We start from the raw sequence: 17,737 nt of genomic DNA, 5'->3' as shown, positions 1-17,737 counted from the left end.
TCATGGAATAGGTACATTATTGAAGAGAATATGGATGTCTGGAAATATTAAACCTTGTCGCAAAATTTAATTAATGTATTTAATTATTTCTTTCCAGAATGTAACACCTTTAGGTCATTAACAAAAAAATATTTTAATGAAGCATTATTCTGACTGTATTTCCAGCAACACAATGATTCCTTTTCTATACAGTGTCTAAAAATCAGATTACCTTAGTCCTGTATTACTGCAAAAATTCCAGAAACACAGTTCTCTCCTGGCTAATTTTGAAGCAGGAGTATCTACAGGGAATGTTAAACAAAAAAAATCAACATTATGATTCAGCATAGTTCCCATATCAAATCACACCCTTTTTTGACTTGGGTTATCTATACATTGCAAGTAAAGTCCCTCTTTGAGCAAGATGGGAGGGTTAGAAAGATGAAAATAATTAATTAAATAAATAAATTTTAAAAGGGGGGGGCATTGCTTTCACAACCATCATCTCAGCCCCCCCCCCATCTTCTTTCTGTGGATTCAATTGCTGTCAAACGGCGGAGGAATCAGGAGATCCAGGCAGTTCAAATGAGTATAAAGATTTATAGCAAGCTAGTTCTCTACAAAAATCTGAGCTATTAATAGTCAAGGGAAATGAGCGGTAATTAAGAAGGCATTCAAGGTGGGCTGGACTTAGATCTGTTGTGGGCACGCAGAGACTCGTGACTTATGACCCATTTGACTCCACCCTCGGGCTCAGCCTGGTGATCTCCTACATCTGCTTTGGATTTTCAACATGGAGTTCCAAAGGAAGATGAATTCATCTTAAAATGGAGATTCTCTTCTAAATTCCTTCTCTATTTTCTTATTTTTGTACCTGCAGCAGCATCCTCACCAACACAACGTCACGATGACATCATGACACCTTTACAAAATGAGATGAATTGGAATGTGGTTGTGCTTTTTTTTTTTTAACTTTAAAAGGTGTCATAACTCTACCGGAAACTTAATATACCATGCTGCTATATTTGAGCAATGCAATATTGGGACATCCAGAAGTTATGAAACCTTTGTGGGGTTGGGGGGTGGTTATATGCAGCTCATTGACTCTGGGTTTTCCACCCCTGCTCTACCGTAAGCTTTGTCCTAAGACAGAGCAAACAAGACAGCGAGAAGTAGAGTAGCTAATACATTTTATTCAAAGGCATTGTCAGGCCCCCCAAAACCAAGACAGATATGTGGAGTTACTTCTAAGCAGTTTGTAGAGCTACTTCTAAGCAGTTTATTATTCCTCATGTATAGACAGAATTCCCCTTCATGGATTACTGCCTTGACGTGGCGAAGGGGCTTGCGTAACTCAATGAAGTTATGAGCTATGCCGTGCAGGGCCACCCAAGATGGACAGGTCATAGCAGACAGTTCTGACAAAATGTGATCCACTGGAGAAGGAAATAGCAACCCACTCCAGTATCTTTGCCATGAAAACCCCATGGACAGTACCAAAAGGCAAAAAGATATGACGCTGGAAGATGAGCCCCTCAGGTCAAAAGGTGTCCAACATGCTACTGGGGAAGAGCAGAGGGCTAGTACTAGTAGTGCCAGAAAGAATGAAGCGACGGAGCCAAAGCCGAAAGGATGCTCAGCTGTGGATGCATCTGGTGGTGAAAGGAAAGTCAGATGCTGTAAAGATCTATTCTCCATAGGAACCTGGAATGTAAGATCCATGAATCAAGGCAAAGGGGACGACAGAGAATGAGGTGGCTGGATGGAGTCACTGAAACAGTAGGTGTGAGCTTAAATGGACTCCAGAAGATGGTAGAGGACAGGAAGGCCTGGAGGAACATTGTTCATGGGGTCGCGATGGGTCGGACACGACTTCGCAACTAAGAACAACAATAGACAGAACTTCTAGGAAGAAACTGTTCTGACTCTCTTCCTCCCAACCAAACTATCTGAACTTTGCTCTCTCATATTCCTCTGGAATGCAGCCCCTCCCTCTTGGGAATCCAGACTACATTCCACCACAGGCCTAAACTTTAGACCAGTCTAGTCATACGTTTATATCCAGCATCAGTCTGTATCTGTGCTTGCTGCAGCTCCTAAAAGATTATATACCTTTCAATAGAATTTCTTAGTGGGAGAAGGAACTTCCAGGATCTTTTTGATTTGAGGCCATTGTACACTAAGTACTGTGTCAAACAAAACGTCCTCCTACTGTGTCAAAATAGAGAGTGTAATTGTTAGGTTCTGCAAAATATGACATCCCTCTTCTTTTCTGATTCGCTGCCTGCGATATAAGATGAGTCTTGGGGAGAGGACAAAAACCACCTAGCAATCTTTCAGGAATTTCTCTTCCTGTGTTCTTTGATAGAATCTCTAGCCGGGTTAAATCTTAAGGTGCGAAGGATATCAAATAAGCAGGTTACTTAGTTGGAGTTTTTCCTTTTTTAAGTATGAGCTTTGCTGGCATGTCCAACATGGCTTCCCCATTGACTTTGCTTGTCAGAAGGTCACAAAAGGGGATCACATGATCCAGGGACACGGCAACCATCATAAATATGAACCAGTTGCCGAGCATCCGAATTTTGATCACGTGACCACAAGGATGTTGCAGCAGTCATAAATTTGAAAAACAGCTATAAGTCACTTTTTTCAGTGCCATTGTAACTTGGAATGGTTACTAAATGAAAAGTTGTAAATCAAGGACTATTCTACTGCATAGAATGTTGAACTTGTTAGAGCAGGGGTCTTCAAACTTGGCCCTTTTATGACTTGTGGACTTCAACTCCCAGAATTCCTCAGCCAGGCACGCCTGGCTGAGGAATTCTGGGAGTTGAAGTCCACAAGTCATAAAGGGGCCAAGTTTGAAGACCCTTGGGCTAGACGCAGGGGTAGGCAACCTTGGCTCTTTTATGACTCGTGGACTTCAACTCCCAGAATTCCTGAGCCAGCCATGCTGAGGGGAAAGGGAGAGGTTTCCAAGCTGAGCCATGCTGGCTCAGGAATTCTGGGAGTTGAAGTCCACCAGTCATGAAGGGGCCATAGTTTCCCCATGCTGGCTCAGGAATTCTGGGAGTTGAAGTCCACGAGTCATAAAAGAGCCAAGGTTGCCTACCCCTGGGCTAAAGGATTCTAAGGACCCTTTTTTACTTTGTATTGTTACGTTATAAGTGTATTGTTAATTTTACGATTTAGTTATTTTTGTTTCAATCATGCCATGGAAATTTTGGTTAACTGTTCTTTTTTGCAAATCCTCTGCAGTTTTGAGAATCATTGAGAGAGTGGTGGGATATAGAGTTATTAATAAATAAGAACAGAACTTTTTCTTCAGTGGGAGAGAGATATAGGATGATTTTGAATCTCCATGTAAAACTTTTGGCCTTTGGGCATCTTACTTCTATTTTATTTTCTCTTTTTTTTCTTCCCTCTGCCAATGATTAGGATGAAAGTCTAGTCATACCAACTGGAAAATGTTGTCCAGAATGCGCTCAAAAATCCTGCTTTGCATTTGGGACATCGTACCAGGTAACCTTCACATAAAATGACACGAGGACTAATTTGATGTGCATTTTTCTGTGTCCCTCACCTTCTACTTGACATTTTACTTCAAAACAAAAACTATTTACTGTTTTTTTTCTTCTTGGGAAGCCCAATGAGTTGAAAGGCATCTGAAGAAGAAAGGAATGTGCTGGCAAGACTGAACGGGGCCCGTCAACTAATGTAGATAAGACTGTTCTTCATGGAAGTGGAGAAAAGGGCTGTGACCTCAGATTTGCTTCTTGGCTGAGTGTGCATTTGACTTGCGCTCTAACCGTGACTTCTGGTGGGCATTAGCGGTCAAAACAAACAGAATACAAGTAATCCTCAACTTACGACCACAGTTGAGGCCAGAATTTCTGTTGCTAAGCAAGACAGTCAAAGCTGAAGAAGCTTCTTAGTTGAGAAGTGACTCTTCTTCTTCTTCTTCTTCTTCTTCTTCTTCTTCTTCTTCTTCTTCTTCTTCTTCTTCTTCTTCTTCTTCTTCTTCTTCTTCTTCTTCTTCTTCTTCTTCTTCTTCTCTTTCTCCTCCTCCTTCTTTCTTTCTTTCTTTCTTTCTTTCTTTCTTTCTTTCTTTCTTTCTTTCTTTCTTTCTTTCTTTCTTTCTTTCTTTCTTTCTTTTTCGTTTTCTCTCTTTTTCTTTTTCTTTCTTTCTTTCTTTCTTTCTTTCTTTCTTTCTTTCTTATCCTTTCTTTCTTTCTTCTCCCTCCTCCTCCTCCTCCTTCCTCTTCCTCTTCAAAAAAAAAAAGCCCAGTTGCCTTTTGAAAAAGCAACCTTGGGAAAACCCTGACCTGGATGACTGAGAATCTCCATAGACACTAAGCAAGACAGTTGTTAAGCGAGTTTTGCCCCGTTTTACGACCTTGCTTGACACAGTCGTTAAGTGATTCCCTGCAGTTGTTAACTTAGCAAGACGGTTGTTAAGTGAATCCGGTTTCCCCATTGACTTTGCTTGTCAGAAGGTCACAAAAGGTGACCCCCGGGACACTGCAGCCGTCATAAGTATGAACTAGTTGTCAGACCCCCAAATTTTGATCAAGTGACTATGGGGACGCCGCAACAGACATAAGTGCGAAAAACGGTCATAAGTCACTTTTTTTTTTACAGCTGTTGTAACTTTGAATCGTCATTAAAAGAATGGTTGTAAGTCAAGGCCTTCCCGTAGTTGAAATAATTTTCTTTGTTCTGTAGCATGGTGAAGAGTGGAAGAAAGATGCCTGCACCACTTGTGTATGTGACCGAGGAGAATCCAGATGTTTTACAAAGACCTGCCCCACGCTGAATTGTCAGAAGGTAATTCCTAAGCTGAAAACTTGGAGATTTTCTGGGAATTTTCTACCGCATTTCCTAAATCTTCTAATCAGAATAGAGCTGGAAGGATCCTTGGAGGTCTTCTACTCCCCCCTGCTCAAAAAGGAGAACCTATACCAGAGGTCCCCAACCTTTTGGGCACCAGGGACCGGACTGGAGGGGCATGGTTTTGTGTGCTGCCTGCATCCCGCGGATGGGGCTTTGCTTGTTTGTGGAGACTGGTACTGGTCCACTGACCGGGGGTTGGGGACCCCTGCCCTATACCATTTAAGACAAGTGGGTATCCAGTCTCTTCTTTAAAACCTCCAGTGATGAAGCACCTACAATCTCTGGTGGCAAGCTGTTCTACTGATTAATTGTCCTCACTGTTAGGAAGTTTCTCCTGAATTCTAGGCTGCTTCTCTCCTTGATTGGTTTCTATTCATTGTTTCTTGTCTTCTGATGCTTTGGAAAATAAGTTGACCCTCCTCTTCTTTGTGACAGCTCTTCAAATACTGGAAGACTGCTATCATGTCTCCCCTAGTCCTTCTTTTCTCTAGACTGGCCATAGCCAAATCCTGCAATTGTTCTCCCTGTTTTAGTCTCCAGGCCTTTAATCAACTTTTTCCAGAGTCTCAATATTGTTTTTGTAGCGTGATGACCAAAACTGGATAGGATAGGATAGGATAGGATATAGGATAGGATAGGATAGGATAGGATAGGATAGGATAGGATAGGATAGGATAGGAGGGACCTTGGAGGTCTTCTAGTCCAGCCCCCTGCTCAAGCAGGAGAACCTATACGATTTCAGATAAATGACTGTCCAGTCTCTTCTTAGAAATCTCCACTGATGGAGCACCCATGACTTCTGAAGGCAAGCTGTTCCACTGGTTGATTGTCCTCACTGTTAGGAAGTTTCTCCTTAATTCCAGGTTGCTTCTCTCCTTGATCAGTTTCCAACCATTGTTTCTTGTCCTGCCTTCTGGTGCTTTGGAAAATAAGTTGACCCCCTCTTCTTTGTAGCAGCCCTTCAAATACTGGAAGACTGCTATCATGTCCCCCCTAGTCCTTCTTTTCTCTAGACTGGTCATAGCCAAATCCTGCAATTGTTCTCCCTATGTTTTAGTCTCCAGGCCTTTAATCAACTTAGTTGCTCTGCATTTTTTTCCAGAGTCTCAATATCGTTTTTGTAGCATGATGACCAAAACTGGATAGGATAGGATAGGATAGGATAGGATAGAAGGGACCGTGGAGATCTTCTAGTCCAGCCCCCTGCTCAAGTAGGAGAATCTATATAATTTCAGATAAATGACTGTCTAGTCCAGTGGTGGCGAACCTATGGCATGGGTTCCAGAGGCGGCACTCGGAGCCCTCTCTGTGGGCACGCGTGCCATTGCCCAAGCCTTGCCTCCCCCGCGACCCCCTCCTCACCACAGCCCCCCTGGAGGAGAGTCACCCCCGAGTATGGGCGACGCGGAGCAGGGCAGCCAAGGACATGGCAGCCAGGCAGCGTAGACAAGACTCTGTCTTTACGCCCCATCAAGCACAGTTGATGCTGCGGGGTGCGGGCAAGGGCATGGCCGCCATGGTGCTGCTGGGCTGCCTGGACGATCTGCGGCGGGCCCTGGAGGCGGAGAGTGGCCCTGTGGGCAGGCGGGGTGGGGGCAGAACGGGGGCGGAGCCAGTTTTGGGGCACTCGGTCTCTAAAAGGTTTGCCATCACTGGTCTAGTCTCTTCTTAAAAACCTCCAGTGATGGAGCATCCACAACGTCTGAAGGCAAGCTGTTCCACTGGTTGATTGTCCTCATTCTTAGGAAGTTACTCTTTAATTCTAGGTTGCTTCTCTCCTTGATCAGTTTCCAACCACTGTTTCTTGTCTTGCCTTCTCATGCTTTGGAACATAAGTTGACCCCCTCTTCTTCGTCTTCTCAGGAGGAGAACAAAGTGCGTCGCCCTGGGAAATGTTGTGAAGAGTGTGTCCTTTCCAAGGGCAGCTGTGTGCACAACGGCACCCTCAAATACCACAATGACCTGTGGAATGGTACGGACTGCAGCTTCTGTAGCTGTGATGGAGGCCAGGTGGCTTGTCGGAAGGCAAAGTGTGCCAAAGTGGACTGTGCAAAGGTAAGGAAAGGACTCCCATTTCCAAGTTATCTCTATGGTTTGCTTATTCAGAAGGTTTTTTTTAAGTGGCTTTTTTTAAATTCAAGCTGCTGGAAACATCAGGGCCAGATACTGAAATAGAGTAGTTGGTTCTCAGACGGAATAACAGAATAACAGAATTGGAAGGGATCTTGGAGGTCTTCTAGTCCAGGGGTCCCCAACGCCTGGTCCATGGATCGGTACCGGGCCGCGGCATGCAAGGAACTGGTTTTCACAAACAAGCAAAGCCCCATCTGTGGGATGCCGGCAGCACACAAAACCACACACTCTCTGGTCCATGGGAAAAAATTTCTCCACAGAACCGGTCCCGGGTGCCCAAAAGATTGGGGACCTCTGTTCTAGTCCAACCTTTGCTCAAGTAAGAGACTCTATACCAGGGGTAGGCAACCTTGGCTCTTTTATAACTCGTGGACTTCAACTCTCAGAATTCCTGAGCCAGCATGGCTGGCTCAGGAATTTTGGGAGTTGAAGTCCACGAGTCATAAAAGAGCCAAGGTTGCCTACCCCTGCTCTATACCTTTCCAGACAAGTCTCTGTGTTGGCTTTTTTGATGCTGGCAGCAACCCGTGTCAACTATCAGCGCTAGTCAATTTGACTGTTCAGTTGACTGAGGTTCACGTCTAATGAATAATAATAATAATAATAAAGTTGAAAGGGACCTTGCAGGTTATCTAGTCCAACCCTCTGCTCAGGCAGGAAACCCTATACCATTTCAGACAAATGGTTGTCCAGTCTCTTCTTAAAAACTTCCAGTGTTGGAGCATTCATAGCTTCTGGAGGCAGTTTGTTCCACTGGTTAATTGTTCTCACAGTCAGAAAATTTCTTCTTAGTTCTAGGTTGCTTCTCTCTTTGGTTAGTCTCCATCCGTTGCTTCTTGTCCTGCCTTCAGGTGCTTTGGAGAATTGCTTGACTCCCTCTTCTTTATGGCAGACCCTGAGATACTGGAACACTGCTATCCTGTCCCCCTTCGTCCTTCTCTTCATTAAACTAGACATACCCAATTCCAGAAACCGTTCCTTATATGTTTTAGCCTCCAGTCCCCTAAGCATCTTTGTTGCTCTTCTCTGTACTCTTTCTAGAGTCTCAACATCTTTTTTACATTGCGGTGACCAAAACTGGATGCAGTATTCCAAGTGTGGCCTTACCAAGGCCTTGTAAAGTGGTATTAACACTTCACGTGATCTTGATTCTATCCCTCTGTTAATGCAGCCTAGCACTGTGTTGGCCTTTTTGGCAGCTGCAGCACACGGCTGGCTCATATTTACGTGATTGTCCACTAGGACTCCAAGATCCCTTGTTCAGAAGGAATGTTTTAAGTCTTTGATACAATCTAGAAGAAGATGTCTCCAACTCCCTGAAAACATTTAAAGTACCCCAAACCTTCCCCTTCCAATGCTGTTGTTACATCAAGGCACTGCTTTGTAAAACCTTCAATTATTAACTAATTCCTTGTTCGGGGCTGGTAGAAAAAAGCAATTTTCTGTCTGTTTGCTTGAACTCAAGCAGCCCTCTCAGGGTTTTGACACTGTTCTCTTTCACATAAAAGAGTAGCTTGTTCAAGAGAGATTGTGACCCTTTCCTGAGGCAAGAGAGATCAGGACCTCTTTTTGACTTGAGCAATGAAGTCAGTACAGGAAGGTCAAATTGGAGACCTGCGATGAATTTAAGTGAACCGGGAGATCCAGGGACTGTCCAGGTAAAGGAACCGGCTCCTGTAGCATTTCCTTCTAGGCTTTTCCATTGAGATGAACCAATGCTTATAGCCTGTATCCAGTTTTGATCACTCCATTATAAAAAAATAGATGTTGAGACTTTGGAGAGGACTTAACAGAGGGATAGAATCAAGATCACATGAAGTATTAATATCACCTTACAATGCCTTGGTAAGGCCACACTTGGAATACTGCATCCAGTTTTGGTCACCACGATGTAAAAAAGATGCTGAGACTCTAGAAAGAGTACAGAGAAGAGCAACAAAGATGATGAGGGAGCTGGAGGCTAAAACATATAAGGAACGGCTGCTGGAATTGGGTATGTCTAGTTTAAGGAAGAGAAGGACGAGGGGGGACATGATAGCAGTATTCCAGTATCTCAGGGGCTGCCCCAAAGAAGAGGGAGTCAAGCTATTCTCCAAAGCGCCTGAAGGCAGGACAAGAAGCAACGGGTGGAAGCTAACCAAAGAGAGAAGCAACCTAGAACTAAGGAGAAACTTTCTGACAGTTAGAACAATTAACCAGTGGAACAACCTGCCTCCAGAAGCGGTGAATGCTCCAACAATGGAGGTTTTTAAGAAGAGACTGGACAGCCATTTGTCCAAAATGATATAGGGTTTCCTGCCTGAGCAGGGAGTTGGACTAGATGACCTCCAAGGTCCCTTCCAACTTTATCATCATCATCATCATCATCATCATCATCATCATCATCATCATCATCATCATTATTATTATTATTATTATTATTATTATTGGGCTAAGAAGAGCAACAAAGATGATTAGGGGACTGGAGGCTAAAACATATGAAGAACGGTTAGAGGAACTGGACCTGGCTAGTCTAGTTAAAAGAAGGATTGAGGTGATATGATAGCCGTGTTCCAATATCTGAGGGGCTGCCACAAAGAAGAGGGGGTCAATCTATCTTCCAAAGCACTCAAAGGCAGGACAAGAAGCAACGGATGGAAACTCATCAAGGAGAGAAGCAACCTATCACTAAGGAGAAATTTCCTGACAGTGAAAGCAATCAGCAAACGGAATGACTTGCCTTTCGAAGTTTTGGGTCCTCCATCACTGGAGGCTTTTAAGAAGAGACCGAACAATGACTTGTCAGAAACGATATAGGGTCTCCTGCTTGAGCAGGGGTTGGACTGGATGACCTCCAAGGTCTCTTCCAACTCCGTTCTGTTCTGTTCTCTTGTCCTAACCCTTTGTGGAAGTCTGGATTGTGTAAGATGAGGAATCGGGGAAATCTGAGAAACTAGTTAATCTACGAAGACGTGTGTGTGGCAAAATGAAATCGTGTAAGGCTAAGACTTGAGTCCCTTACTCAGATTCTATTGTATAACTTCCAAACTGCACAGCACAGTCAGAGAAGTGAGAGGTACAGACATTTAAAAAAAAAAAATTAAAAAAAAATTGCTGTGGGGGTTACTGTTCCTTCTAATTAGACCTGGATTCTTATCAGATCCATGCCAGATGTACATGCTGGAAGCAGATCTCGTACCTTTATGGAAGGTTCATGGTGAGGTTGTGCGAATCAAAGATATAGGTGCTGTCAGTTTAGCACCCTACAGCAGGAGTCCCCAACCCCCGGTCCGTGGGCCAGTACTAGGCCGCGGCATGCCAGCAACCGGTCGGCACAAATAAGCAAAGCCCCATCCACGGGATGCAGGTAGCACACAAAACCACACATCCTCTGGTCCACGGAAAAACTCTCTCCACGGAACTGGTCCCTGGTGCCCAAAAGGTTGGGGACCTCTGCCCTACAGTAGGGAATTTTAGCGGGGTTTTTTAGCCTAAGGGATTTTAAAGGGGTTTTAATTACTTTTAATTTGACATATTTAAATATTTCGTTTTAATTAAATTTTAATTAGGTATAACATGTTAGTATTTTATCCAATTGTCAGCCGCCCTGAGTCCGCAAGGAGAAGGGCGGGATACAAATGTAAATAATAAATAAATAAATAATAAATAAATAAATAAATAAATTTTATGGAAAGATATTGTCCTGTGTAAAAGAGGCAGAGAAGCACACCGCAACCTCCAGCAGATACAATTCAATTTATGAAACTGGATTCTCCACTTTCTCCCATGAGTTGACCTAGTGGCATTTTTTTTTAAAGTTTTTTATTTATAATACAGTTAAAAAAGAAAACATTGGACATGACGTAACATTCCAGTATAAACATTTCTATCAAATTATTTCTCTTCTTCCGTTTAGTTCTTTATCTCTATAAATACGTATGAGTTTTTTTATACAATACTTAATTCATTTCTCTATTTGCTAACCTAAGATTAGATACATTTCCATATTAATGCTAATCTATATCCCCAACAGTCCTCCTCAACTCCCACCAATAGTAAAATTTATCCCAGATTTCAAAGTATTCAGATCTACTTTTATCCTTCAGTTCCATTGTAAGCCTATCCATTTCAGCACAAGATAGTATTTTGTATAGTATTTCTTCCTCTGTGGGAGTTTCTTTGTTCTTCCATTTTTGTACGAACGCCAATCTGGCAGCCGTCAAGATGTGCAACATCAAATAAACTATCCCCTTGTCATATCCCCTTCCTGACAGTTAGAACAATTAACCAGTGGAACAACCTGCCTCCAGAGGTGGTGAATGCTCCAACACTGGAAGTTTTTAAGAAGAGACCGGACAGCCATTTGTCTGAAATGGTATAGGGTTTCCTGCCTGAGCAGGGGGTTGGACTAGATGACCTCCAAGGTCCCTTCCAACTTTACTACTACTACTACTACTACTACTACTACTACTACTACTACTACTACTACTATTATTATTATTATTATTATTATTATTATTATTATTATTATTATTATTATTATTATTATTATTATTATTATTATTATTATTTCTTCTCTGTGGTTATGCCCAATAAAAAAAGTTCAGGTTTTAACTCTTTATCTCCAACATTAATATTTCTTTCAACCATTTTCTTATCTTATTCCAATAATCACAAGCTTTAGGACATTCCCACCACATATGATAATAGGTCCCTATTGCTATTTTGCATTTCCAACATATGGGTGAGAGATTTGGGCCCATTTTGGCTAACCTTGTGGGTGGGAAATGCCGACCTAGTGGCATTTCAAGGAGAGTTTGAGTGTGCAGCCTTTATACAGCCACGATGATACTTATCTTTTTGGAAGGGAACTTAGTGATGGAATGAGGCTGATAAAAACAGGCTTTTAAAGGCTGTGTTCCAAGGGGAAAATTCTCTCGGTATCATTAAAAAAAAAAAAGCTGATTCTAGGTATCTTGTTGTAATGTTCAATTTCTCTGCAGGGTGAAGAATTATTTCATTTACAAAGCAAGTGCTGCCCTGAATGCATCTCGAGAGGGGGTTCCTGTGTTTACAAGGAATATACCAAAGATGTAAGTAGCTTGCGGATTTAACACACGTAAGAGTTGCCAAGGTAGACGTTGTCTAGAAAAATATTCAGTAACATGGAAGCATGAAGTACATGTTGATCAGTGGACACCAACGTCTTGCAAATGTAGACATTTCTACTACAAGGTTGTAGTTTGTGCGCAAGTAGGCAACTCCTAAACTCCTCAACCTTCAAAGATTTTTGACTTTTATTACCTCCAGTCAGCAAGTCCAAAGAAAATTCAGGCTGAGTATCGTGGAAATGTTAATATATCTTGAAGCATTGGATTAAGGAATATTAAAGTTGTTGTTAGTTGCGAAGTTATGTCTGATGCATCGCGATCCCACGGACAACGTTCCTCCAAGCCTTCCTGTCCTCTACCATCGTCTGGAGTCCATTTAAGCTCACGCCTACTGCTTCAGTGACTCCATCCAGCCCCCTCCTTCTCTGTCGTCCCTTTCTTCTGTTGCCCTCAATCTTTCCCAGCATCAGGTTCTTCTCCAGTGAGTCCTTCCTTCTCATTAGGTGGCCAAAGTACTTGAGTTTCAACTCCAGGATCTGGCCTTCTAAAGAGCAGTCGGGGTTGATCTCCTCTAGGACTGACCGGTTTGATCGCCTTGCAGTCCAAGGGACTCGCAGGATATCCCATGGTCATATATTGCATCCTTCTGTCCAAACCTGGACTATCCCACCTGATTGACTATCTATAGGTAGTCCTTGACGTACGATCACAATTGAGCCCAAAATTTCCTTTGCTAAGCACGACAGCTGCTAAGTGAGTTTTGCCCCACTTTACAACCTTTCTTGCCACCGTTGTTAAGTGAATCACTGCAGCTGCTAAGTGAGTAACACGGTTGTTAAGTGAATCTGGCTTTCCCTATTGACTTTGCTTGTCAGAAAGTCGCAAAAGAGAATCACGTTACCCCCCCCCCCGACACCGCAACCATCATAAATATGAACCAGATACCAAGCGTCCAAATTTTGATCATGTGGACCATGGGGATGCTGCAACGGTCATAAGTGTGAAAAACAGTCACTTTTTTTCACTGTTGTCGTAATTTTGAATAGACGCTAAACAAATGGCTGTAATTCAAGGACTAGCTGTATTTAATCTTCTCCAAGGCACAGGCATCACAGTCTTAAAGAGATATTTGAAAAGTTTTCTCTCAATTGCTGGTTTGATTGAGTAGGCTTATGCTGCTCAATAATCTTTTGCAGGACCTCTCTATCTCAATTAATTTGCTACCTTATAATAATTTGGAACCGATGAATAATGATGGTAGCAGCTGCATTGGTACAACTGAATGCCTACGAACAGTGCAATCGATACAAGCACACACGGAGAATCAATTTTGTCTAAATTATAACATTCCCGCCTGCAGTTTCCTTTTCAACCTTAACAGATGAGGGCAACTTAGCTATCTGTCACTTGGATGTATGTTTTTAGAATCTGGAGATTTGCAGACCGATGTAATCGTAGGGCCAAGCCAGTTTCATCTCTAAGTATGAACTCTCTGTTCGGAGAAGCACAGACGTTGCCATTTTTGTGGTGCGGTGCTGTTTTACAAATCCTGTGCTAGCAGCATGAAGCAGGCAGCTTCTGCTTCTCCAGGAGAGCAAGGAAATAATTTTAACTCTGCGGGACTTACTGGCCTAGGAGGGGCAAGCCCACAAATCTACAAAGGTGGTTAGTTTCATTCTGTAAAATCTGCTCTCCACAACCCTGTATTCTGCTGAGTTTCGCTTTCAGTGCTTTTTACGCAGAGCCCAGAACAAGAAAATATCCTTTGAAGTGTAAACGATGCAGATTGAGTGGGCTGAAAATATTGAATTTCCTAACTTGATTGGGCCTTGTTCGGTGTTCTTGGTTCACGTGATGATGCAAAAAAGAACTCCAAGCTGTGTGCACACAGCATGCAGATAGTCCTCAACTTGCAATAATTGGTTTAGGGATCGTTTGAAGTTACAATGGCACTGAAAAAAGTGACTTATGAACATTTTCTCACACTTAGGACCTTTGCCACGTCCCCATAGTCAGATGATCAAAATTCAGACGCTTGGCAACTGATTCGTACTTAACGACGGTTGCAGTATTCTGGGATCATGTGATCTCATTTTGTGACTTTCTGACAAGCAAAGTCAATGGGGGAAGCCAGATTCACTTAACAACTGTGTTACTAACCTAAGAACTGTGGTGATCGACTGAACAACTGTGGCACGAAAAGTCGTAAAATGGGGTAATGCTCACTTAACAAACGTCTCACTTTGCAACAGAAAATTTGGACTCCGTCATAAATCGAGGACTGCCTGTAGGTAACCAGGTCTGTGAAGGATTTGGCAGTTGCCTTCACATAAAGAGACTCAGTTTGTTTCAGATTAACCATGCTTACATTTGCTGTGGTTTAGTGTATTGTGGAAATCCAACCTATTTAATTAGTTCGTGGTTCAAGTGCTGTGAAAAATAGAATGCAGAATAACACAGTTGGAAGGGACCTTGGAGGTCTTCTAGTCCAACCCTCTGCTCAGGCAGGAAACCCGATATCATTCCGGACAAATGGCTGTCCAATCTCTTCTTCAAAACCTCCAGCGGTGGAGTACCCCCAATTTCTAAAAGCAAGCCATTTTTCCCAGTCTTCCCTGTGACAGCCCCTCAAATATTGAAAGACTGCTGTCATGTCTCCCCTAGTTCTTCTCGTAGTTAGACTAGACCAGTGGTGGCAAACCTATGGCACGGGTGCCAGAGGCAGCACTCAGAGGCCTCTCTGTGGGCACGCGCTCCGTCGCCCCAGTCCTAGGCCTTCAGCTGGGTTTTGTAAAACCTTTTCGCTTTAGGCCTCCACCACCGTGTGCAAAAAAAAAAGAGGTTCAATCAATCAGTCAATTTCAACTTCTCGCGGGGAAAAAAAAGATCTTGCAAAGTTGGAATTGATTGAATTTTTTAGTCCCAATCTACCGTTACCACTGCAGTCACGCCCACCCAATGGGCCACACCCAGCCAATGGGCCACGCCCACCCAGCACCCGACGATGCATAAGTGGGTTTTGGGTTGCAGTTTGGGCACTCGGCCTCTAAAAGGTTCGCCATCACTGGACTAGACATACCCAGTTCCTGCAACTATTCGTTGTGTGTTTTAGCCTCCCGTCCCTTAATCCTCATTGTTGCTCTTCTCTGCACTCTTTCTAGAGCAGGTATGTCAAACTCGCAATGTCATGTGACGTCACGCGACGTATCGCGACTGTTTCCCCATTGCCGGCAATGGGGTAGGCACGGTTTTAGTATGATGCATCCAGCCTGTGGGCCGACAGTTTGACATGCTTATTCTAGAGTCTCACTATCTTTTTTGTATTGGGGTGACCAAAACTGTACATAGTATTCCAAGTGTGGTCTTAGCATTGCAGTATAAGGTGGTACTAAAACTTCACGTGACCTTGATAGTATCCCTCTGTTGATGCAGCCTAGCTCTGCATTGAAAAATAGATCAATTTAAGCTAAGCATATTGGGTGAGTGCAGCCAAAGAAAGCTGAATGGCGTGTTGATGCTCATCGCTCCAAGACAGCCCTGGCCAAAATATGTGGCTCTTTAAGTTGCATAGATTTGACAACAACTTCACCCTAACACTGATGATGTTACCTAGTTTGGTAATGAAATGTCTGCAAGGAAACAACCAAGCTCAGACAGCACCAAAGACCCCACAGTTCAACCCTGTGATATAAATATTCTTTTCTGTTGTTTCTTCCTATATAGTTAACTACCACATCAGTAGCTGCCAATCATTGGCTGATTGTCCTTTAGGAGATAGAATGGGTTCTCTAGAACAGGGTCCCCAGCTCCCAGTCTGTGGACCGGTACTGGGCCGTGGCATGCCAGCAACCGGTCCGTACAAACAAGCAAAGCCCCATCTATGGGATGCAGGCAACACACAAAACCATGCACTCTCCGGTCCGTTGAAAAACCTTTCTCCACAGAACCAGTCCTTGGTGCCCAAAAGGTTGGGGACCTCTGCTCTAGAAGCTCTTACAAAAATTTCTGAAAGTTGCTGAGACAACAGAGTTTTTTTTTTTTTAGTTTCTAGTAGCCAGTATTTGCCATCGTAATCTGTCCAAGTCCTGACACATTGTGTTGTGCACGCTGCCATTCTTTGTAGATAGCCGTGACCTTGCTTTTCGAAGAGGTTCCACAGCTATAAAAGGCCTCTCTTGAGGTCTTTGGGTTGAGCTTGGGAACAGGAGAAGCTTAATGGATGGAGACACTCTGGAAATATAGCAATTTTCCTTGCAGTAGTTCAAACCTCACATTAGGCAGAAGGAAGTTAGCTTGTCAGTGCTGAGAATAATTGTGTCGTGTTCTTGAATGGGTCTGTGACGGCTCAGTGGTTAAAGACGCTGAGCTTGTCAGCTGGGAAGCTGACAGCCCGGGTTGGAGTCCCGAGCACCGTGCAGTCGGTTGAGCTCCTGTTCTTGCCTCAGCTCCTGCCGTTCGAAAGCCTGCAAATGCGAGTAGATAAATAGGTACCACTTCAGTGGGAAGGTAACAACGTTCCATCTCCAGTCTACAACACAGTCCATTCAACAGTTCCAAGAAGGCCCCACACCCATTTGCACCACTCAGGTGACCCTGAGGACACAGATAAACCTCCAGGTAGCATCAACAACTCTCTCAAAGAATGCAAATGACCAGCTGTCTGCAAGGAGTATAAATCCTTCCATTCCCCACCATCCAGTCAGAGCTGAAGAAGCTTCTTGGATGAGAAGCGAAACGTCTTCAAAGAAAAAACAAGAAAGTCCAATTGCCTCCTGAAAAAGCATCTTTGGGACGTTGGCTGGCTAAATTTTTGTGTTCGTATGATTTACTGTCCTTCCTGAAAGAGAAGGCTGGGATGTGAGGCATTGCCAGCCCGAGTTTGCAGTTATTTATCTCTGCTTAAGCCCCACTTAGCTCAGTGAAACCTACTCCCATTAAGGTATGTAATCAGTTGCACAACTGTCTCTCCAACCCAAAGCCCCGTAATTACTGTTTCAACGGCTTTCAGAAGTACTCCTGGCCTTCTGCAAGTGGATGCTGTAAATGTGTTTACTCGTTGCAGTTCAACTGTTGAAAGAGAACTCTAAACACAGAGCAAATGTAGCATGATGGCTTCACGAACGGGGCTTTTTTGTTTTAAAAAAAACCCCGTTATTTAAATAGTTTATCCGTCAAACTTCATAATAAAGAACAAAGCATGCTTAGGCATGTGCGTGTGCGTGCAAGTGCAGACACACCCATCTGTAAAAGCAACAGCATACAAATTTCTGTTACAGATTGGTGAAATATGTAATTTCAGATCCAAAATCAGCCAGGACGTTGGGCCAGCTGTCATTTCTCAGCATGATCTTCTTTGCAGGGTGGTTGTGAGGAACTTTAAAAAAATAAGAAGATGAAAAAGTGAAGATCTATGCTGCTTCTTGCTGCTCAGAAGGCTGAATAATAGTTTAATAATAATAATAATAATAATAATAATAATAATAATAATAATAATAATAATAATAATAATAATAATAATAAAGTTGGAAGGGACCTTGGAGGTCATCGAGTCCAACCCCCTGCCCAGGCAGGAACCCTACACCATTTCAGACAAACGGCTGTCCAGTCTCTTCTTAAAAACTTCCAGTGTTGGAGCATTCACC

The 17,737-nt window shown here is 43.2% G+C and overlaps 1 protein-coding gene across 1 annotated transcript in view; it reads left to right on the top strand.

Moving 5' to 3' along the window:
* The window catches only part of LOC107299210 (extracellular matrix protein FRAS1-like), a gene marked incomplete at its 3' end in the record, with an annotated part of 40,566 nt that overhangs the window by 6,464 nt on the left and 16,365 nt on the right, over positions 1 to 17,737 (top strand). The window contains exons 3-6 of the mRNA XM_015828576.1: positions 3,418 to 3,501; positions 4,705 to 4,806; positions 6,736 to 6,927; positions 11,988 to 12,081. Coding sequence (XP_015684062.1) covers positions 3,418 to 3,501; positions 4,705 to 4,806; positions 6,736 to 6,927; positions 11,988 to 12,081 — 472 coding nt within the window. The remainder of the gene's footprint in view (positions 1 to 3,417; positions 3,502 to 4,704; positions 4,807 to 6,735; positions 6,928 to 11,987; positions 12,082 to 17,737) is intronic.

The sequence above is a fragment of the Protobothrops mucrosquamatus genome, unplaced genomic scaffold (genome assembly GCF_001527695.2).
Source record: "Protobothrops mucrosquamatus isolate PMUCROS unplaced genomic scaffold, P.Mucros_1.0 scaffold4675, whole genome shotgun sequence".
NCBI lineage: Eukaryota > Metazoa > Chordata > Lepidosauria > Squamata > Viperidae > Protobothrops > Protobothrops mucrosquamatus.
This window is presented reverse-complemented; position numbering and strand designations above follow the sequence as displayed.